We start from the raw sequence: 24,177 nt of genomic DNA, 5'->3' as shown, positions 1-24,177 counted from the left end.
GCTTTACACACACACACACACACACACACTCGGGTAAAGAGGGCGTCATGGGCCCTCAAAGGGTCTAACAAGTGAGTGCAGATCAATATAGCTTGTATGTGTTAAATTTCAAGATTGTTTGATGTCTGGACAGGTTCGCAGGGGAACAGGTTGAGGCCTGATTCAGAGCTGAGTCACCTCTCTCCTCTTCTCTCATTCTAACTTTTTTTTTTTTTTTTACATCTCCATAACACGAGACGGGGCAAGCCGGATTAAATATCATTTGTGCGACTTATTCCGTTTTGAAGCGCGTGACAATCACCTTGCTGCGGAACAGCCGGCCTTGGCGGATGAAAAAGGCGACTTGAAGGAATGCCAGAAATGTGTACGAAAAATAAATGTCATGAAACTTTATTTTCCAAAAGTGTCATGAGGATATGAAAAAAATATCAAAAATCATTCAGCATCACAGTTTTCACTGCTGATATACAATCATCTCAGTCACGCTTACATTCAATATATAAAAATATATAAAACAAAAAGAAACAAACAAAAAAACAGGGAACATACATATTATTGCCAAGTAAAACTGAGGCACTTGAGAGAAACATCTGTTTTGCTATTTGAGTGCTGGCAAACTGTTTCTACTGACTGTGCAAAAAGTTGAAGTAAATTCACCCTAAAAAAAAACAAACTAAGTTTGCACTTGTTCCCTAAGTAACAATGGCTTCAGCATTCCTCTGTTCATACTGTCATTTATAATAATGCGCCTTTTTTGGTATCGTCTGTAATATCAAAAAGTTAAAAAGAAGGAAGTGGAGGACTGCATAACAGCCAATGAGAGACATCGGTACAAAAACACTGCGGATAACATTGTGAAGGCATATGAAAAAAAAACCAACATTCTAGACATGCAGAAAAAGTGCATGAATAGCACAGGTAGGTGAGTACATGGCATGACAAAGCTCGACACTGATTGCAATCACAGAAACACTGCTTGAGGCGAGAGGCACATGAGCCCACAGAGCTCTGAAATGAAACCGACCAATCATCGAAGAAGAAGAAGACGCAGAATAAGAAGAAGAAGCAGAAAAAAAACAAAAAGAAAGAACCCCCCCCCCTCGATGTGATTCCCTGACAGCTCTCCCGGGCTCGGAAAACATAAAGAAGCAACAGTTTGTTTTGTTTTTTTTCTCTGATGATGGTGGGGGGAAAAAAAAGAGAAAGTATCCCAGTTCAGTCAGTGTGCTACACAACACCCAGATTCCTCATGCTTGTGCAGAAGAGACATCCTGGAGAAGGTTTTGGAGCAGTTCTTGCATTGGTATTTTTTCACATCCGAGTGGGTCTGTAGGTGAGCCCTGAGGTTGGACCTGTCTGCGAACGCCCTGTTGCAGTGAGGGCAGGAGAACGGCTTCTCTCCTGTCAGTGAGAAAAAAAGAAGACGCTGTCAGAGATTGTGTGCAGACACATTTGAATAGAAAACGGTGTCAGAGTGCTGGCCTGCTGGGTTTTTTGTTTTGTTTTGCCGTTTTACAGAGAGGCACTCAGCTGAGCAGGTTCAGTCGCTGCTTGATTCAAAACATGACATTTGTCAGAAAAAGCAATATTGTCCCTTTGCGATGCATCACCGAAACATATCTACGAGTTTATGTTTTGTCACATCAGCCTGACTACAAACTTAATCTGGGCTGTGAAGTCTACTCTATGTGTGCAGGCTGTTACATCATGTATACATTGAACACAATTAGCCCACAGCAGCAGCAGCCTCCTCACTCAGAGGGCCCCTCTGTCTCCCCCACATCCACTCACCGGTGTGCGTCCTGATGTGTCCTTGGAGCAGCCAGGGTCTGGAGAAAGCTTTCCCGCATATTTTACAAACACAAGGCAAGGTGTGAGTCCTGATGTGCATTTTGAGAGCTCCCAGGCTCACGTACTCCTTCTCGCAGTATTTACAACTGAAGGATTTCCTCGTTTGGGCGTCGCAGTGCAGCTGTTTGTGCTTGAGCAGTCCAGAGTACGTGGAGTAGGACTTGCTGCACAAGCTACATTGGAATTTCTCTGCCTCCACCCCGTGAGGGTCTGTCAGCTTGGGCAGCATCTGCTCGTCCTCATCACTCCTCGGGCTCTCAGAGCCGCTGTGGTCTTTAGAGGAGGTGTCGGAGAGCGATGAGGGGTATCCAGAGATGGGGGAGAGGTCGCTGGGGAGCGGAGACAGCGGCAAGTTGCTGGTAGTCCATACTGTGATGGGGCTGTACGCCGCCGGGCTCAGGATCTCCGGCTGCGGGATGACGGGCAGAGGAAGGGCCCTGTAGATGTGCGGCGTGAAGAACACTGGAAATAAAAGAAAAGTGGAGAAAAAAAAGGGGAAATGAAGGATCACATGTTGCCTGGATGAGCAGAAAGACATGCAAACAGAAAGTTGCGCAAAAGAAAAACTTTTGAGAGAGTTTTGGTCAAACTTTACCTGTCGGGCTCTCCAGCTCACTGTAATTTGGCTTCTTTGCGGAGTTTGTGTGTTTCTTGACCAGAAACGAGCGTGGCATCTTGGAAAAACAAGTAGTGGACAACTTTTGGCAAACTTTTTTTTTCTCTCTCTCTCACTCACTCTCTGTCTCTCTCTCGCTCTCTCTCTCACACACTCTCGGAAAATATAGCGGCAGGTTTAGAGAGTGAAGACGGAAATCCTTAAAGCTTAGGTCCAGTGGAGTGTCATGGTGCAGCGCTGCGCTCTTGGAAACAGTGCAGTGGGTAAGCTGTAAAGAGCTGTAAATACTCCCTATCAGGTGCATGGGAGGAGTCACCCCGCTGCCATCTACATATACGAGAAGCTCAAACCAATTAAATCTCGCTTTTACCACAAATGCGTCTGTAGCCTATGGGAGCGCACAACCCCCCCTAGGGGCTGGGTTAGTGCCATTTCCTCCACTTAGACAGGTGCCATGTGCTAAACTTGTGCTTGATTCAAGAGATGCAAGTGCACATGGGGAGACCAGAAGAGCAGCAGCAGCAGCAGCAGAGAGAATCATCAGCAAATAAAGGCAGATTTCTTTCAGTGAGAGCAGCTCAAACTCATCAGAAACTCATTTAAAATACATTTTAAAACTAACTTATTCAGATAGCCCGGAGCATGCTTTGTTTTATGTGTGCTGCAGCCCACAATGCTGCTGCTCCGCACTGTTGTAAAACGTACCCAAAGTACTCGAGTAAAAGTAAAGATGCTGTGTTAAAATTTTACTTTGGTAAAAGTGAAATTCACCCATATGAACTCAAGTAAATTTCGTAAGTAAATGTGCTTAGTTACATTCCATCACTGCTGTGCCATAGTGTGTAAAAAGTACCTAAAGGTAAAGATATCATGTTCAAATATAACTTTGGTCACCCATATGTATATTACTTGAATACTTCCTTTAAGTCTCTGATAATAAATGTACTAAGTACCACAGGGTAAAGGTATATACTTGTATATATTGTATATTATGGGTCTGGTTGATAATTGGAAATTAATTTTAGCATTTTTACAATAATCAGAATCTGTTTTTTTTGTTTTTTTTGTGCAATTTTAAATGTGCTACTTGAACAAAAAAGTACAATATCTGTCTCCAAGTACAAAAGTAGTAGAAAATGGAACCTCAAAACTGTACTTATGTAAAGTACTTAGTTACTTTCCACCACTGCTGTCCCACTGTGCTGGAGAAAGTCCCCAAGAATGTACTTGAGTAAAAGTTAAGATATCGTGCAGAAATGTTACTTTAATAAAAGTTCAAGTTCCATATGAATAGTAGGCTACTTGAGTAAAAGTCTTAAAGTATGTGATGTTAAAGGTGCTTTGGTGGCAAAAGTATGAGTAAAAAAACTTATGCATATACTTGTATATCGGCTTGGTCGATTACTGTATACGATATTCAGCGTTTTTTTCATGATCAGAATCAGTGTTTTTCTTTTTCATCCAATTGCTGTTAAAATAAATCAATTTAAAACAGTTATCTTGGCTCTGGAGAAGCTCTCTGCAGTGTAACTAGTAATTAAAATTACTTGACTAAAGAAAAGTACAATATTTGCCTCCAAAATGTAGTGGAATGGAAGTACAGAGTTGCAGAAAATGGAAATACTCTAATAAACTTGAGTACAAAAAATTGTACTCAATTAAAGTACTTTAGTAAATGTACTCAGTTACATTTCATCACTGCTGTGCTACAGTGTGCAACAAGAACCACAAGTAAAGATATAATGTTTACTTGATACTGTGCTGTCATATAACTTGTCTTTGTTGTTATTGTTGCTATGTATGTCTCTTTCTTTTTGTTTGTTGATGTGCATGTAGTGTCCGTTGACGTCGAAGATGTGTAATGTACTGTCAGTGAAGACAAATCTCCCTACGGGACAAATAAAATCAAAATCAAAATCAAATCAAAATGTTCAAATATTACTTTGGTAAAAGTCAAAGTCACGCATATGAATAGCACTTGAGTAAAAGTATCAGATATTGAATGTACTCACAGTAAGTAACAAAAGTACAAGTAAAAGTAGAACATAATATATCTATACTTTATCTCAAGTATGACTTCTTGGTACTTCTTACAACACTGCTGGCACATTTACAAAACATGATATTAATGTGTAATGTCCCTTTAACTCTAAACTGTGCAAATAAAATAGCAGCTGTTTTCATTCCTTCAGCTATAAACAGATCGCTGACGATTGCGATGAAAAGAACAGGAATAAGAGCTACCTGCTGAGATAGACAGGATTATTTAAAATGCCATCACTAATGCAATCACTGCGCCGAGTGTGCTGCTGCTGATTGTTGTGCTACAAACCTCTGGGGACTTGATTATCCTGTATGAGTGACATATTTAAAAACTTGAGAACACTCCCACCGACACCAGCTCTCCTAATGGCTGATGATGATGATTCGGACGGAGGATGTTTACTGAACGGACAGAACTGTTGACTTCATGATCCAACAACTGGTCCAGCCTGCCCCGCTGCCAAAGGCCAGTCACTCCTAATGCAGTTTAGTCGGAGTGTGGAGAAAGCCACACATTCCCCTTGCCAATAATGCAATAAGGCATTCCTCCTTGAAATGTAAATTCAAGCGTGGTTCCCCCCCTCAAGGTCGGACGTGACACCATAATCAAATCTATCCCTGCTGGTGCTGCCTCTGCTACTGCTGATTTGGACAAGGTGAGGCAAACTTAGCAGTCTACGCCCCCTTGTGTTCAACTGGGCTCTTCTGAGAGGGGCGTGAGGCGAACATCTGAAAAGTGCCAAGGCAGGAGAGAAGAAGAAGGGAGCACACAAAGGCAAAAGGCTTAGCCATGGTGATATTGAAAAGCAGCTCCTGGAGCTGTTTGATTGGCTAGGTCAGCAGATATGAAAAGCTCCTTATGTCTGGGGCGAGCCTTAAGTTAATTGTGAACTGCTTATCTTATCTAGGAAAACATAATTGTAGATCATGAATAGTTTCCCTTTGTGCCTGCTTGGATTATAAAGGAAAGGGAAGGTTATCTGTGCATAATAACTCCCGGCTACTGTCACACATTCAGCGCTCTATATATGGCGAGGAGGATGGAGAAAAAAAAAACATTGTGCAGCGTTTAAAAAGATAATGCTTTGAAATTAATAGCACCCGCAAACCCCCCTACAACACATCCAGGAGGAGCAGGAGCATGCACGGCCAGGTGTAAAATGCCTCCTCGTGTGTTTTTCATGCTTCGGCGCCGTCCTCTGCATTCAGAGCATGTGGAAGCTGCTCCGTACTGACAGCGGCAAAGAGAGGGAGTGAAAAGCATGATGTGCCGACTTAAATCATATCAGCAATTCTGAAAAGCAGAGGCTGTTAGTTTATGAGCTCGGAAATTAATTAACAGAAGGGGAAGCCATGTATCCTTGGCCCTGTGTTGTGTCGTAGTAGGACAGTGAGACACGACCGGAAATGTGCTCAATTACCAGACGAACATGTGTTTGTTTTTTTTTCCTGGTCGAGCACAAGGTAAATGGATGACACGCTCGCTCATTTTTGAGAAGCAGCAGCTTCTCAACACAACACGGTGGTGGTACATCATCATCTTCTTTTTTTGTTTGCAGCAATTCATCTGGAGGCTGACGTGTTGAATTCAGACCTGCGGCGCCCATCATTCATCGTCCTCTTTCTCTTGTACCAACGCTGGTGACATCCTGTGTTGACGGATGAACAACTGCATCCAGCATTGATGCTTATGTGTTTGTGCTTCTTCTCCTTTGTTTGGTAATTGCAATTTAATCCCTCATTATTTCATTTTCAGTGTCTCCTGCTTGTCTTGTCTCTGACTTCCCACCTCTCCTGCACAGACTTTTGTTTACTTCTAATCCACATACACTTTTAACATACATACCGATAGAATACATGGCGTGTTAAAGCGGTGAAGGAGGTCAGGTTGGTTAAAGCCCCTAAAAACGCGGTTTCAAATTTGATGTTTTTCCCAACAACCTTAGTATTCAAGACTAAATGAGCATCAGTTAAAATAGACAAACTTCTTAAGACTGTGCAGGTGTCGATTGATCAGATGTACTTGCAACAGTTTTGATTCAAATGTTGCTCATTCCTGATTGGTGCAACGAAGCGTGTGACATCACCTTTTCCCACCTCAGTGCCGTCCGATTTAAACCCAGTGATAACAGCAAAACGTTTCTCGCATATATACCGTTAGCAACAAGGTTAGGGGGCCTTGTATTTTTAGTGTGTATGTTGCTAGCTCGGAGGTTGTTCCTACAGAGACAGATTTTATCTGAGGAGATGACGTAAGGCCAACTGAAATAGTCAGCCAATAGCAGACTTACTATAGCAGGAGACCAATGCTCCCATAACTGTCCTCTCTTGACCCCTCATTTAAAATTAGTATATGTCACTGTGAAGAACAAATGGCAGAAACTAGCAGTTAGCAGTCCAGTCATGAATACACAAATGTAAATGGCATTTAAATGCTGAACTTCTCGATGACGTTAACAAGGAATTTATATCTACAGTGCAGCGGTCTTGTCATTAAACGTGTTTCCATCAATGTTTTTCATGCGTATTTTGTCACACATGTCATAGAAATTCAAGAAAACGTTCTGAATATCGCAAAAGGCTTTTAATGTTCCCTTGAGAGGGTTTTATCACCTTTTTCCAAAAAAGGAGTACGCGCGCTCGGTGGGAGATGGACCCACCGTTTCTGAACAGGTTCTAACACATAGCGCACATTTCACTCTGATCAGCTGCTCCTGCTCTGGCTGAAGCTTCTGCTTTGCTGAAGAGACTAAAAAATAGCAGCAGATTAAAACAGCCTCCTCATCGATCCACACAGATCTGATGTAACCTGCCTGGATTAAAGGTTTTAAAACGCGAGAGGAGGATCGTTGATTGGTGAGGCTCATTCACAGGTCATCAAGTATTTTAAGCTTCCCACTGTCAGTACTTCCTTAATGACGTGGTAATGAATTCAAATACAACCCATAGCAAACTTACACACATGAAACAAAGAAAAAAGGCGTATTTCGCTCTGTTCTTCTGCAATGGTATGACGGTTTTCTAAATGGAGATTTGGCACCTAATGATTGCATAATGATTGGATGGAAATGAGCATTCATTTGCATTTTCTTTTGCCCATTTTTTCCCGAAATACATTTGGATGTTAACTTGTCTATTGACTGATTCTCATTTCCCTTAATAAGCTCAGAATCAGCGCAGCTCCAAAGCCACTGGATCAGTATCGCATCAGGACATCCCGGAGACCGGGGTCAGATTGGTTAAGGGTACAGTAAGATCAAATGTAGCACTTTAACAAGGCCTCTGGTGAGACCTGAAGGCTATACAAGTGCCATAATCTGGGTGTGAATTAACTTTGATTTGCTAATGGATCACAGTTAAGCCATTAGGGAGGATGGGGATGGAAAAGCCTCACAGTGGTAGACACTCAAAAGGTTGCTGTTGTATAGTGAAGTGTGATTGAGTCAGCAGACAAGCCTGAGAACGGCTAGAGGCTGCAGGATCAACAGGACTCAGTGTTCTGGTCCAGAGCTGCAAGTTTTGACCTTTAATTAACAACCCCTTCAGAATAAGAGTCTTGACATGTCTGTGTGTGTGTGTGTGTGTGTGTGGCATGTGTGTGTCACAGACAGTTCTATGAATATGAGCTGTCTGTGACGCGCCGCTCAGGTTGGTAGGGAACATGAAACGTTGCAAGAGCCGACTTGCATCATGTGGGGAGACAGCAGGAGTCTTCAGCTGGCTCGATGACAACATGGAAAATGAGGTGCACCTGGTCAGCCCCGTGCAGCTGCTCACGCTCGGGGCCTCGGGGAAAGAGACCAAATACTACCGAGTGACTTAACACGTATGTATGTACAGTGAGTGTGTGTGTGTGAGGAGTGAGGAGATTATGGTGTGTGATCATTGACAACACAAACTGAGTCATAAGAGTCTGACTGTACGGGAATGAGAAAATCCACCCATGCTTTTTAAAGCCTCCGTGTCGGCGTCTGTGACATTCTCGTGAAGTGATATCTCAGAAGCGCCTGCAGGGAATTTCTTCAGAAATGGCACAAACGTCCACACGGTGTCAAGGATGAATGGTGGTCAAAGTCAGCGTGACCTCACAAAGCACATTTTTGCCCATAACTCAAGAATTTATGCACTATTTTGACAAAATGTCCCACGAATGGCTAATAGAGCACTGCAGGAATGACATATTTTTGTGGGCTAGCATGGAAGTTAGCACGGCCCAGTTTACCTCGACAAGAAGCCTACAGGACTTTTCAATTGGATTTTGGGTTTACTGCACAAAAATAAAGATCTGTGGCAAACACAAGTTTATGATGTTTTGTTCAGTGAGATAATCCTCACAAATGAACACCACTTTATTCATTTTTTAAACCGAAATGTATTCGCCACATGTAAAAAGCTAACGCTAGGCTATTAACAAACTACTGTACATCGCAGGTGCATGACTTCCACCACTAAACTTTCCACTGCACTACGCTATAAACACTTTACCATAAACTGGTCCATCTACAAGTTTGAAAGATAGCGTTGTATGATAGTAGATGAGTCTTTTGTTTGGTATGACGATGTTCAATGTCCCCTACAGCCTCTGTAGTCTCATCCAGCTACTTGTTAGCAAACGCCTTTTTAAAGACGCATAAATGCTTTATGACTCACATGTGTGATACGTACTGACGTATTTTATGTCGCAGAAATATTTTAACCACAAAACTTTTTTGTTTCAGGCGCTTAACTGAAAACTCTGACACTGACTCTAAGACGAGGCAACCAGAAGTGCAAGAATGCTAACTTGCTGTTGGGCTTTATGACTCATTTCTGCAGCACACATAAAATGTTGAAATGACAACATTTTCGGACCACGTTTCATTCCAATGTACCTCAGCAACAGACGGGAGAATGTCACCATATTTCACATTTGTTCGGATACTGAATTGCTGACACGGATGTTGGGTATCAACCGTCAAGCTGTGGTGATTGCAAACACCAATCAGCCACGCAATTAAAAGGGACAAGGTTATTTATTCATCATTATACAGCACAAGGTTGAACAATGAAATGGAGGTTCATGAACACCTCCATGCTACATAAACACATATAGAGTAATCTATATAGAAATATACACATAGTACATCTTCGGAATCTGACAGCAATATCCGTCCCCGCAGTAGTCGGCCTTGAACGCTGTTCGCCCACCGAGTGCAACAGCTTGACAAAAGGACCGAAAGGTGACGTTTATAACATCGACCATCTCGCAACAATGCAATGTTCTGCTGGGAACTCTTGGGTCCTGCCATTCACTGACCGACTACACCCCCTCAAGACAGCAGCATGTGGGATGGTACTGAACCTGTCGCCATCCCAGTAGAATCTGCACAGGAATGGCCCGAGGAACCTGTGGGAAATTAATCATTCCACGTCCAACCCATTCAGGTCCTGTCTCACAACCCAAAGGCCCTGTGTCCATGGATATGAGCCTTTTTGGCCGTGTGACGTTGACTTACGCGACATTAGGCAGACCATTTGAAAGCAGTGGCTGGTTGGTGTCGGTCTTCTGTGTTGAATATACGTGTGAAGCCTCTGCATTTGAGATTCTAGAGCAACGTCCATATTTGAAGCTCTGTCCTACTGTCATGGCTGCAACTTTGCATCCATTAGAAGCAGATTTTTTTTTTTGGCCGGGCATGTCAAAGGAACTGCTGTTCGTTTCTCTCAATGAACTTTGGTTTCTATCAATGAACTCAATGACTAGTGGTCGAACACTGATCAGCACATTGATCTTTTGCTGATCTCCAGCGGTTGTCCCCTTGCATGTTGCATGCAGCTTCTTACCGGAAATGATCCAACTGGAACCCTTAATGTTGATATATTTTCCCTCCATCTGTCACTACATATATCATGTGGCTCTAGTTTCTTCTCGCTTTTAAGTGACATGCAGCTCAGGTAACCTGTAAACCCACATGCAGAGACTCACACTGTCAATGTAATGTAAAATAACTTTGAAGCATGAGCCACGATGAAACAAATCCAGTATTCTTTCTCCCTTTTTTTTTTTTTTTTTTTTTGCCGCAGATCTCATCTGTAAGCGGGCAAACCTCGGCATGAATCCCGAGTGGATTCACACGCATATATATATATATATATATATATATATATATAAATAAATATATATGTACACACACAGAGAGAGAGAGAGAGAGAGAGAGAGAGGGAGAGAGGACCGCAGTGCACGCAAATCTAATTGGCAGAAAGGGGGGGAGAAAAACGCTTTGCGAGACGTTCGGAGTGTGACGCTGGAAAGAGCAGCAGGCAGTCAGTCGGTCCCTGGAAACAGTAGAAAAAAGTAGAGTCATCATGTAATATTGATGCATCCAGAGTTGCGCGGGTGCCTCGGGTAAACCAAGCGGATTGACGCGCGCGTTAAACCCGCCGCATGTGATTTCTCTTCTCCCCGAGCTTCAGTCATTTTGGCAGCACGATGCGAGGCAGAGACGGAGCCGAGCGGCCGGACCCTCTGCCAGAGATGTCGACGGAGGAGAGGAATCCCTGAAACCCGAACCGCTGCCCAGGAAACACACACACAGAAAAGAAGAAAAAATATGGACAAATGATCCGTTTTTCTTCCCGTGCGAGTGTGCTTGTGGCTCGTCTTTACCTCTCTGTGTTGTGTTCTTCTTTTTCTTTTTTTCTTCTTCTTCTTCTTCTTTTTTTTTTCAATGTGCACAGCGCTACAGAGTATAGTGAGTGGACCAGGATGCCGTGTGGGCGATGCTGCCACAAGGGATACATTGTGATTTCTGTTTTCTTTTTTCTTTTTTTTCCCCGCTGAGATGTTTTAGCCACCGTTGCATAAATTAAGATAAGAAAAAAAAAAGCCCGTCGCACGAGGGAGTGGAGTCCAAAGGGATCTTAAAAAAAGAGAGAGATCGCCACCTGTTACTAGAAAAATCAGGTAAGCCTCACAGACGTTTTATTCCTCCTGTTTTGCATTTACAGTGCCTGGTGGTGATACAGTGCATGACGAACGTAGGTAGTTAATTATGATGCCAAACACCCATGAAACGAAACGTTAACCCTTTACAATGCACTTATCCCCCCCCTCATCTGATCAACCTTAATGCTGATGTATGTGCCACATATGTGATCCCGATGGATGATGAAGCACCCACATCCTCTCTCACGGTCACATTTGTGTGATGCACTTCACTCATGATGATGGGCCTCATCATCATCATCATCATCATCATCACACACCGTTGTCGTTATTGTGTGATCTTGCAGTGGGAAAAAGAAGAAGTGCCCTTTTTTTTTCTTCTTTACATCGCCCTCAGTTGCAGGTACACAAGCTGCACCCGCAGTTTCCTCAAGCCAGTGCAGAGGCAGCAGACCTCCTATTCAATGGATAGTGCTGCTATTCAGCTGCTATTCAAAGTACTTCTCCCTGCACTGGGCAAGCCAATAATCATCAACATACCTACTTATATTCGGGCCATTTTATATCCCGAACGCCAATTAGGTATTCACAAATGGCTCATCCGCAGAATCTTCCCAAGGCAGTCCATCTGTGATGAACCTGAGGAGTGTTTCTGCTGCTGCTGCTGCTGCTGCTGCTGCTGGTCCACTGTGTTTTATCATCCTGGCACCAAAGCCCCTCCAGTGTTTCACAAAATTTATGTTGCTTCTTTAACTGTAACCTGGCGCGGCTTGTTTTTTTTCCTTTTTTCCTCCCATCACTGTGTGACAGACAATCTAAGGAGTGAGACTCGAGCTCATGCAGGCATATTGAGCCCAATCCGCAGCCGATCCATTGGCCCGGTCATAGGTCAGGAGCAATCTGTCTGATGTACTGGAGGTCTCATTTCCTACAGCGGGGGTGGGGGGTGGGAGATGGTGGCATGTCATTGAAGATTTTATGCCCTAGCACACGCGTCCCCTCCCCCTTGATTTCTGCTTATGTCCTAAATCAAAGAGCAGTTTGGCCAAGTGACAGAGGTACACTGGCAGGAGACCAGGGCCTGAGTGAAATGGTGTCAGTCACGTCTGGTCAATGTGTCAGGCGGGAAGCGAGGACGAGAAAAATCCTCCGAGTCCTGTGTCGCAGTCCGGATCAATCGGAGGGAAGGAGATTGCCACAAAGTTTCACCCAACGCGACAAAGATCTGCTGCACATCAGAGAGTTCCTCCACACTTTATCTTCCCTACTTAGGTGATCAATAATCCCCAGCATCTCAGCGGGTCTGTTAAAAATACCGACTAGCTAAACGTCTTGAAATGTACAAGTGGGATATGTTGTCCAAGGGATGAATGTACACATTGGCATCAATTATGCATGTTAACACATTCAAAGTGCTGTTTCACTCCCTGCAGCTCGATGCATATGAGGGGCTGCACTTTTCAGCACTCAGCGAAGCATCATCTCATTCTTTTTAATGCCGCGTGGCTTTATTCAGTGACCTATTTTGGCCATTAAAAGGAGTGCTGCTCTGCTGAAAATGATGCGCCAAAAAATAAACTTGACAGGTTCCCAGTGAGAAATGGAAAAAAAAAAAATTAGTCGCAGTGAGTTTAGGGAAAGTTAGAGATAAGGCTGTAACAGGGTTTATTAAAAGGAACCAGTCGGGGAGCAATCCTTTAACATTTCCAGCGATTGTTCTATCCAAAGGGCAGCAGGGAGAGCCCACAGTATGTCACCTGGACATCTTCATTACAATCTAGCACCAGAGCCTGGCAAGCGGAGAGACAAAATGCACCACTCCTGCTGCTGCCGTGGGGCTTTTATAGCAACTGTTTGGTCGACCATCCACATGAAACGCTCCAGATGTTGAAAATCACAGAGGAGAAGCCATATGCTTTTATTGTGCTGTGATGTACGAGCGTCGAACATACAAAGGAGGCGCAGTTATCTCTCCCGGAGTGCAGGATAAAATATCACTGGTCCGTGCCATGGAGTCACTGTCATGCAAGAAGAAAAAAACCATTAGTCTGGTTTAGCGGAGACTGATGGCTAATGAAGCGAATGCACACCAAAGTCTCGTGGGGAAGGCAGAAGACACAACTCTCATTTATATGCGCCTCATATACCAGCCCATCTGATTTAGAGGTTCAGGACCGCAGCACAGATCAATGCAATGAAAGCGACACGTTGGTGATAACTGCCCCCTAAGAAAAGCTATAAGGGGTTAGATTATACACAGCGATTTATGGTACCAGCCCTCCGAGATCACATCTATACCTTCAACGTTTCTGTCGAGGGGGAAAGCAGCATTTTTTTCTTTAAGCGTTACAACGTGTGTGTGTGTGTGTGTGTGTGTGTGTGTGTGTGTGTGTGTGTGGCCCTGGCCCTGGCTGGACAATTTTGGGTCACATTTGATTAATGTGGAGAGTCTTGCTTATTCGTTAAGCACCGCTGCCTTGACAGCACGCCACAGCAGCAGCTCAACCTTGATAGAAGGCAGTCTTGTACTGTAAATTGCATTATTGTGTTTCCTCGGAACATTTGCAATCCATCCAACCTGTGAACAGTAAAATAGCCCCCGAGCAGCAATTAACCCGCTTCACAGTTGTTGTTTTTTTGCTTATGATAGCAGAACAGGCTGTGTGGACATCATAGTTTGTTTGTTTTTTTTCTGTTTACTTTCACAGTTTTGAAATTATCCACAACACGAGCTTATTCATGCTTTTAATCTGATTTTTTTTTTATTTATTTTTTTACAGTCTGTAAAAGCATTTTGAAGACATCACTTTGGCCTCTGGGATAATTTTCTCAGTGAGAGCTTCAGAAAATAGTCAATTCAATGACACTTATTGCCTAAATTCTCTGATTTCAGCTTTTCAAATGTGCATATTTTCTGTTTTGTTTACTCCTCTGTGACAGCCAACTAAATAACTTTGCACTGTGGACAAAACAAGACATTTGAGGACATTCCACTCTGGCTTTGGGAAACAGTGATCATCATTTTTCACCATTTTATGCACCAAACAGCGTTGCAGCAGTATGAGAATTTCACGGTACGATAACCATCTAGAAAAACCCATCACATTTTAATTTATACGGTTTACACAATTATTTTTCATTATTTTCATTCACAGTGACCTTTTAAAGGGATGACAACAGAACAAACGCTTCAGTTTCACAAAGTATTATGTCCTGACACACATCGAACTTTACAAAAACTTAAAGAATTATCCTTTTAACGTCACTAATACAGCAGAATTCAATACTGTAGTGAAGCAAACGTGCACAGTATGATAGTCATCAATTTCCTTATCACGGTTTACTTTGACTAATCGATTAATTGGTGAACCGATCGACAGGTTCATGGACAAGAAAATGTGTCATTTCCTTAGCCCTGTTCTCTATTTCTTATACTCTATTGAATAAAACATTTAACTCTTATTTAAAAAGTCAATAGCAGCATATTGGATAATGGTTATGAGTCATTAGTTGCATATATGTAGTCAAAGGTCACGGTTTGTAGCTGGAAATGAAAATCTTCCAAGAAAATGAAGTTAACATTCAATGAGCTACAGAACTTCCTTAATCAACAGTCGGACATTTGAAGGGGGTCGTCACCCTTCTCTGACATTTTGTGAACTACGACAACTAATCAATTAATTCAGAGAATTATTGAAAGACTTATGGACGGTGAAAATGATTTTTTGAATGGCCCTGTCCTCTATTTTCTTACATTTTATTGACTAAACTGTTTTGCTATTGATCAAAAATGTCATGGGCTTAAATGATTATGGACCACCAGTTGCATCTCTGTATTTTGTAGTTTTTAAGGTGAACAGGTCACATTTTGCGACTGGAAACGACCCAAAGGAAATCAAGCAAATCCTGTAGGAAATAAAGTAAACACCCGCTGATGTACAGCACATTATTTATATCCCTAAGATAGTAATTTTTCTCATGTCAGACGGTTTGAATTCATACATAATTTACCCGAGCGATCAAGAGGTAGCTAATACTGTATGTTTCCCGACTTTATATTTAGTAAGGGAGCAGATGTGTCCCTCGACTGCGCGGCTTCATTTCAATGTTGCCTGGCCTTCAGCAATATACTGAGCTTTTTAATCCTTTCATGTACTCCACACAGCATGGGGCCATTTCCAGGCCCCCAAGTCTTCCCCTGCAAGGCCCCATTGGTTGAATTACAGACGTGCCTACATGCACATACATTTATTCGTATATAGTTTAATTAGGAAAGTGAATTATGCTATTCGGTCTTGTGTAAAGGCTCTGGGTTGAGCCTAATTAAGACCTTCATGTAAGATAACATGCTTGACTTGGCCAATCCATTTATCCGCAGGCGTTGCACCATAATACCACATGTTAAAGAAGAAATAAAGATTACGATCCCATTAGGAAGCTGTCAGAAGCAAACATGCTGCAGGATCAGTTTCCTCTCGCCGTTCTTTATTATCCTGTGTATGTCTATTTCTGCTCCCTGGTATCCAGCCGTATAACAGGCAACCAGTTTGTGAAATGATTCTCGTTGATTTAAGTTGGCACCCACCTGATATCTGGTGGCTCCCTGTTGCCAGAAAACATACATCATAGTCAGGAAGGTCAAGAGCTCAGTCCATAAATGTGTCCATCACTAATTTACTCCTCTGCCTATCATTCATGAGCATCTGGCGTGGAGCGCGTCGCAGGAGCTCAGGTATTGACTTACGAGGTGATGAAAGGCTTATTTTTTGACAAATGCCCCGAAAGAACCGAAAACATGATGAGATACTCCTTCTATCCTGCCTGAATGATATGTCTGGAACATAATCTGAAAGAATAGAAGGAGCAGTGGCACCTCTAGCGGCACACAAAAAGCAATGTTGGGTGCAAGATATGTTCTGCAAGTACAGAACTTTTCAGACTGAGTTTATTAATATAATCATGAATTGTGGGGTGGAGAGGAATCTGAACACCACTCTGCTATAAACACGTATTCTTTTGATGAAAACCATATAGAGCTGAAACATTCTGCGCTTCTGGCTTCTCAAATGTGAGCATTTGCTGCTGTTCTCAGTTTTACATCACTGAAATTGAATGTTTTTTGGGTTTTGGACTATAGGTCAGCACGAAACGTGATATCTGAAGATGTAGCCTTGGGCTTTTGAAGCTTTTGTTGGACCTTTTTTTAAAAAAAATATTTATAGACCAAGTAGTTCAGTGAGAAAATAGTTTGGCAGGTGAATTGATAGACAGTTCAACTGAAAGCAGTTGATATTTATGTTTCATAAGAAAGGGCGACCTCTAGTGGCTGTGGTAATTATTACGGCAGCAAAGGAGGAAGTTGGCGAGATGTGACGCTTTACATTGAAGCATTTCATGATGCTCGATGGAGGAGAACAGGCTCAGTGTTACAAGTAGTAACACAGTGTAGTGCGATACCAATTCTGAAACACACTTCAAACAATTTCCATTTAAGACTATCCCTGAACCCCAAATAAATACAAAATCGTCAAATATGTTCAAATATGTTCTTGAACTGAATTTGCCCCCCGGGGACTAATAAAGTTGTCTGAACTGAACTGAACTGAACAGTCAGAGAGCCTTTCACCCTGAAGATGCCTGTTCATGTCCAGTGTGAAACCAAAAGTCTATGAAGATTTATGTAGATTTCATTTAGTTTATCTGCCTAAACCTAACCAGACTGCATGTGTATGTCTAAGTTATGCATGCTGGTTATTCTGGGAACGGTGATATGTCATGTAGGGATACAATGGCAATCAACTTGGCCAGAAAAGAGGTGTTTCCTCTGGTTGCAAAAAGAAGTCCAATTGTATGTAATCTTATGAAAAAATTTGCTCACTTAATTTATTATCTCGGTAAAACAGTTTTCTAATGGGTTTATGGTCCCATTTGCTAGTTTCAAGTCTTCTTCAACACAGCATGATGCTCATTTAGTAAATTATCATCCCACTTAGAGCGAAATAGACAATAAAGTAGGGTATGCTTTCCTACCAACTCACCCAAATGTGCACTTCTGGCTGCAATAAAACAAGATGTAGACTGCTGTAATGCTTAAGATGAGGCTTCGAAAGTGAAGTCCACAGTCGGAGATGAAACTCACTGGCTCTGGCTTCTTAAGGGTAAATATTTGTTGGTTTACTTAGTCCTCTATGAGATGAATTTGAATATCTTTGAATTATTTTTATTGGTCACACAGGACAAGCAGCCTGTACATGTCACATTGCCTCTGGGCTTTTTTTTTTTTTATATCAACCGAAACCTCAACTGATATATGGAGAAAATCATCTGCCCCAGATTAAACAAGGTTGCTGCAGCTCGAAGTGAGGAAGCGAGTTAAACAGGAAGATTTTCTTTCTTTCTCTGTGAGGCCATATTTAATACTCCGGAGATACAAAATCAAATCACCCGCACTTCAGTTAAAACTTCCATCTCACTCCATAGCATGCCAATTAAACACCCACCTGAAACAAACAGTTAAAAAAAACACAGAAGCAGAAACAACGAGGCAGCTACAGCTCTCACGCTTGAGACAAAAAGGGGCTTACGTACAGTACGCTGACTGCCGGTCCCTAACAAGCACAGAAGTTGAGCACAGACCAATTACATTTTGTATCCTAGAACAAGTTGGCCAACAAGTCAGATTTAGATAAATCTTTAAGCCCTCACAACTGAAAAATGTTCATTTTTCTGAGGTAAGAAAATGTCACAACTGATCAAAAAATATATCTTAAATGTTTGACGAAGATTAAAACACAATATGAATAAGTAATCGTGAATATTATTTTTCATTCTCTATGGAAATATTGTGTTTAAAGAGCCAGACAGAGGAAGGTGTATATTGCTGGCAGCTTGCAACAAAGATTTAATTATGTTTTTCTAACGCGGTCTGGGCAGATCCTTTGAAATGCTCAGTACAACGCTCTTGATGTTTGAGCAGGACTCTTTTGGGATGCCATCACATTTGAGTAACATAATATCTGCTATCATCGCTCGCCAAATTAAAAAGCTGCACTCCCAGACACCATATGTTCCAGGTCGCAGAACAAGTGAACATACAGTAAGTGAGACCCATCTCAATTTAGGTGCAGTAAAAAACTACATTTGCTGGAGCACTCCACAGACAGCCGCTCCACCTGCACGCAACAAACGGCCATTCATCATCCTGTATGGGCCACAGCTGTCCTCAGGTCTAAGAGATGGAGATGTCACGTTACAATCTCCACATCTTTTCAGGCAATCTAACTCGCCTCCTCTCTCCCTGTGCTTCCTGCCATTGTGTCAAAGACAAGAGCATTATTTGAAAAACATCGCTCGGCAAATTGACTGAAAATATCTGATGGCACGGTTGTGAAAGGAGTTGCGCTGACTCGACTTAAAAGGCACAAAAGGTTCGGCCTATTTAATCTTTGGATTCTCACAGAAAAAAAAAGGGGGGGGGGGGGGGGGGGGGGGAGTGCTGGCGTCTGATGGGATGTACTAGGAGGGCACCCGCGAAGGCAAAGTGCTCGCCTCCGAGTTGCAGACACATTTTCCGGCTGACCACGTGAAGGCATTCATTTTTAAAAGCGGGTCCACAAATGATATCAGGATTTCTCTAACAGCCCCTACAGAGCCGAGTTGTCTCTGAGGCAGACAGCTACATGTGTAGGTTGTTAGGTTGAGCAAGGCTGAAGAGAGAAACTGTGATATTGTGTGTCGACTTGAATTTGTAGAGTCAAACGTAAAGTCATGATAGATCGGTGGAGCACATATACTTGCAGTTACTGAAAAACAATATAGATAAAAATCACATGGTCAGAATTGGATTGGTGGTCAGAACAGGTTGGATTGGTCACCATAGACACGGCTGGAGATGTCCTGAAAAAATCAGCTTTTTGTTACGCAGTCTTGAACAGTGGTCACAGCCTTCTTTGCCTGTAACTCCACCACGATCCCCTCTGCTTCTGACATGAAAGTCAGGTTATCAACATGTAAGGTGAATGTGATACGATACATATTGTAGAAATGTCAGTATGGTACGAATGATACAAATGTTAACTGCCAATGTTTTATCTTATGACTTTCTTTGACTGAAAGAAAAAGTACATTTGTGAACCACGCTGGAGTTACAGGGAAGTGGTTCAGGTTTATAGTAGCTTCTCATTGAGTCCTTTGTTAGGTCAAGGCACCCAAAGGACATTGTCCAAGGTTAGGAATAGAAATTTTCTATCTGAAAAATGTATCTGAAGGACTCAAAGTACTTAACTGCTGGAAAGCTGTCTATGCCGAAGGAAGACATGACCAGAGGAAACAGAAAAAAGGGCTGTGGTATTGCTTTTTGCTCAAAGGGTAGACCACCTCCAGCAACTGCGATTTGTGCGGTGCTTTGTTTTCACTGAGTCTGATTTGAAACAGGAAACTGTTAGACGGCCAACTGGTAACACATAATTTGGTATTTCAGCAATACACTAAAATATGTTTCTGATATGTTTTAGGAGAGAAATACAGCATAAATTCGAACATACAGGACAGGAACAATATGGTGGCTACGTCCAGTTCACAAACTGTCTCTAGTGCAGCTAAACAGTATGCTGAATTATGTTTCTGAGCATTTGAGATGAGAGATTGGCAGTGTAGTAACAGAATCTCAGTTTATAGTTCATCAGCACTGCCTAGTTTAGATCAGAGTTCGGTGAGACGTCCCTCACTTGATGCAAGACATGGTGAGACAGACGATGCTCACCGGCAAAAGATTGCGGGGCTCCGTCTGCAAGCAAAATGGAGAGGAGTTTGTAATTTGCAAATACTCCCAACAGTCTACTGATACAAAGCTGGTTCTCATTCAACTTTATAGGCGCTACAATAGATCTTATACAGGACAACATTCAATTAAACCACAACCACCAGATGAATGACCTAACCATCTTAAGAAAACTAAAAATACCAGACGTAATTGTAAAGCTAATTAACTAACAAAGATTTAAGGGTCAGATTGGCTCGAGAAAATGTGCCTTTTTGAAATGGATTATGTTTTTCTTTTCTTCAAACGTAAAGTTAAGTCAGATAATCTGATCGAAGTAAAGATTTCTTGAGCTTCTGCGTTGACTAACGCCATATTAACGACTTACTCTCCTCCCTCTCAGTGCTTTAACCACCAGATTTGCAAGATTCATTAAGGCTACTCCAACTCTATAATCAGCACCCACTGATTTATACATGCAATGTAGCTTGAAATGCATATGTACTGTTTTTTTGTCTTTTTTAGAACAATGATCATAGAGGCAACACTGCGGCACAACCAAAAAAAAAGGTGGCGCTGAGCAAACAATGCATACTAACGAGGAGGATTTCTCAAGGGTGTGCTACTGGAACTTAATAAACACTTGGAAAGAGTCATTTGTGCTCGGCGTACAAAAGATCCAAGAAAATGGAAGAATATGAGTTAATTGCGTTCTGGCATTGGTGCACATGAATCCACAGGTTTTTTTGTTTTTTTTACGAGCGAGGTGTTTGAGTGGCTCCTTCATCAGTCGGCTGAGGGATTTCACAGTCTCGAGTTTGAATCTGTGAATCGCTTCTGATTCCTCGTCCCACATACATATGTAGACGTATTGACATCACACGTATCTGTAGATTAAAGCTCTTCAGCCGTAGTCAGAAGATGAATGCATGTTTTTTTGAATCTGAGTATTTAAATGTAGTTTAGATAGTCAATAATTTGTTGTTCGTTTTTGAGTCTTTCCTAGTATGATCACTGCATCCCTCCCTCTGTTACTGCAGCACAGCCACCGATCCCTCACTGAACGTTAGCCTCATTCTGCTCTTCAGCATCAGCTCCACTGGGAATTATCCTCCATCCAGCCAGGAGAGGTGACAGCGCTGCTCTCCCCACCGCCCAGGTTTGACAGCCATGATTCGGGAAGGCCCTCTGCTGCAGCTCAGATCAGGGATCAGCTCGCTGCTCGATGGCTAGATCTCACCGTCCAAAGAGCTGGGGGCCTTTCTACTGAGGTATGTCGACTCCCTCTGCGGCGCAGGTTCTATACCTCGAGTGTGAGCCGTTTTTTTTTTATCTGCACTCTTTTTTTTTTTCGAGTCAAGTGGCTGTCTGATTAGAAACTGGTTTATGCAAATGGGGCTCTGGCAAAAAAAAAAGGTACCTCGAGACAACTTGTGTGTTTGTCTGAAAGGAGCGACTCATATGATTTCCCAGTGTGTGTGTTTGTGGTGTCGCTCCTTTTTTTTCTTTTTAAAAACCACAGCACCACTGAGGTTTTTGTGCTTTTATTGTGGCATTTCCTCCCTTACTGTAGCTCAGTTTTATTCTCTCTCTCCCTGTCGAGACATCAGATATGGTAACACGGTTCATTTCTGGGAGCACTGAATTGGATATTGAAACATTTATTAGGGTACCTGGGTTCTCACCTTTGCTAATGAATTATTCATTAACGCTTAATAGTCTCCGGTTTTCTCCCGAGATTGCTCGCTGGGAATGTGAGTTGAGTTTAGAGGAGGCGCATTACAATGAAGGAGCTATTTCCCTCCATTGTGTAAGAAAAGCAAAGCTCTAATAGAAAAAAGATATCCTGCTAACAATGCTAGTTGGAATCAGCCATGCGGTTCCGTGGTCACGCTAGTCAGCGCTTGCCCCCACAGTCTAACTCAATCTTGTTTCTCTCTGTTGCAGTATCCCTCACTGCACTGTAGCACATGGATTTCAAGACTTCAAATGAAGAGGTTGGTGGGATTCAATCAATGTAACATTTTGACAGTGAAATGACTGTGATTACAGAAACAGCTCTGACATTTACAAGCGCCTGGAAGCATGCGGCTTGGACAGTGCTATAGCACATAAATCTGTGCGAATGCAGCCTCCCCTTTCCCCTTTAACCCCTCGTTCTTCCAGCACGTGAGCACCCAGGGACCACGGGCTGGAATAGATGACTGTATGAAACTGCAATCACAGCAAAATGTCAACCTATTTCCCTCTAAATATGTAATTTATGATACTGAAATCAAAACAGATTGATATTATTCTATTCTATTAATCTGCACCTTGTGTCAAATAAAAATATATACTTGTCTTTAATACAAATTGTAGCTTATATGTTTATTTGTCATCCTCTCATTCTGATACGATGAAGTTTTCAGTAATTTACAGTTGACAGTATTTGAATTAGGGATGGGCAACAGATCGATATCATATTGTTATGTTGATATGAGACTATATAACGTACCAGTAGTCATCACTGTATTTTCACAGTATCGATGTTGGGGTATTTGGACAAAACAGTTGTGAAATTTGATGACACCTATCCAAATAATTGAAACCAGGTGCTCAGAGCTCAGTGAATTCCAGTGTGGTACTATGATAGGATGCCACCTGTGCAAAAAGTCCAGTCGTGAAATTTCCTCACTCCTAAATATTCCACAGTCAACTGAGACCTTCATGGAATGGGTTTCCATGGCCGAGCAGCTGCATCTAAGCCATACATCAGCAAGTGCAATGCAAAGCGTCGGATGCAGTGGTGTAAAGCATGCCACCACTGGACTCTAGAACAGTGGAGACGCGTTCTCTGGAGTGACAAATCGTGCTTGAGTCTGAGTTTGGCGGTTGCCAGAGGAACGGTACTTGTCTGACTGCGTGGTGCCAAGTGTAAAGTTTGGTTGAGGGGTATTATGGTGTGGGGTTGTTTTTCAGGAGCTGGGCTTGGCCCCTTAGTTCCAGTGAAAGGAACTCTGAATCTTTCAGCATACCAAGAGATGTTGGACAATTCCATGCTCCCAACTCTGTGGGAACAGTTTGGGGATGGCCCCTTCCTCTTCCAACATGACTGTGCACCAGTGCACAAAGCAAGGTCCATAAAGACATGGATGAGAGAGTTTGGTGTGGATGAACTTCACTGGCCTGCACAGTATCCTGACCTCAACCCAATAGAACACCTTTGGGATGAATTAGAGCGGAGACTGAGAGCCAGGCCTTCCCGTCCAACATCAGTGTGTGACCTCACAAATGTGCTTCTGGAAGAATGGCCATAAATTCCCATAAACACACTCCTAAACCTTGTGGAAAGCCTTCCCAAAAGAGTTGAAGCTGTTAGAGCTGCAAAAGGTGGACAGACATCATATTAAACCCTGTGGATTAAGAATGGGATGTCACTTAAGTTCATATGTGAGTCAAGGCAGGTGAGCAAATACTTTTGGCAATATAGTGTACTTTTGAAGAGATGAAAAAAATTTTGATATAGCCTTAAAATAGGCAATTTCCTTTAGAGTGCATGGCGTAATTCCCTCGGATGGATTAGAAAGAAATAAAAGCACAACGTGCATAAACAAGTCACCAAATATACTTGTATTTATACTTACATTTATATATCTCTACGTGTGGGAAACACTGCAATATAAAACAAGTGAAATGCTATTTAAACTGTGTCTGTCTCTTCTAAATGACTCAGTGCCCTGAAACCCCCTGATAGTGTTTCAAACCTTCTATCGGGAGCCTCGGCAAAGATGAACTCAATAAATAGTTCCATCTACTAAATCTGCGTTGGCAGAACTGGGTGCCTTTGAACGGGATCCCCCAGGGCCCCGAAACATACATGAGAAAATTGATACGATAGAATAAAGCGCCTGTGAGATGTGACAAAAAGAATAACTCCAGAGTCTGCAGGTATCCCAGTGGGTAGGATTAAGATAAATAGAAAATCAACATCAACAAGTATAA

General features: G+C 42.4%; 2 protein-coding genes across 3 annotated transcripts in view; one reads left to right on the top strand and one right to left on the bottom strand.

Annotated features, from left to right (window-relative positions):
• Positions 1-361: 361 nt before the first annotated feature.
• On the bottom strand, positions 362-2,742 carry snai2 (snail family zinc finger 2). Its single transcript, XM_030401783.1, has 3 exons — positions 2,447-2,742; positions 1,792-2,313; positions 362-1,401 (listed from the first exon to the last, which is right to left on the bottom strand). The coding sequence occupies exons 1-3, from the start codon at positions 2,523-2,525 to the stop codon at positions 1,220-1,222; spliced, it is 783 nt and encodes a 260-aa protein (XP_030257643.1). The 5' UTR covers positions 2,526-2,742; the 3' UTR covers positions 362-1,219.
• A 7,968-nt stretch (positions 2,743-10,710) lies between these two features.
• The window catches only part of sntg1 (syntrophin, gamma 1), a 39,077-nt gene continuing 25,610 nt past the window's right edge, over positions 10,711-24,177 (top strand). Inside the window, exons 1-3 of one of the 2 annotated variants that reach the window (XM_030403530.1) lie at positions 10,711-11,453; positions 21,282-21,464; positions 22,141-22,190. In XM_030403530.1, the coding sequence (XP_030259390.1) occupies positions 22,164-22,190 (27 nt within the window). In that variant the 5' untranslated portion in view covers positions 10,711-11,453; positions 21,282-21,464; positions 22,141-22,163. Of the gene's footprint in view, positions 11,454-21,233; positions 21,465-22,140; positions 22,191-24,177 lie in introns of both variants that reach the window. The other variant, XM_030403529.1, reaches the window with a different exon arrangement.

Source organism: Sparus aurata, chromosome 21, assembly GCF_900880675.1.
Source record: "Sparus aurata chromosome 21, fSpaAur1.1, whole genome shotgun sequence".
Lineage (NCBI taxonomy): Eukaryota > Metazoa > Chordata > Actinopteri > Spariformes > Sparidae > Sparus > Sparus aurata.
This window is presented reverse-complemented; position numbering and strand designations above follow the sequence as displayed.

What these genes read in the sequence shown, in the direction of transcription:
- snai2 (XM_030401783.1), bottom strand. Translation starts at nt 2,525, where the DNA reads ATGCCACGCTCGTTTCTGGTCAAGAAACACACAAACTCCGCAAAGAAG. An exon ending in TGAGCTGGAGAGCCCGACAG is followed by an intron (nt 2,314 to 2,446) that starts GTAAAGTTTGAC and finishes TTTTATTTCCAG; the next exon opens with TGTTCTTCACGCCGCACATC. An exon ending in ACACATCAGGACGCACACCG is followed by an intron (nt 1,402 to 1,791) that starts GTGAGTGGATGT and finishes TCTCACTGACAG; the next exon opens with GAGAGAAGCCGTTCTCCTGC.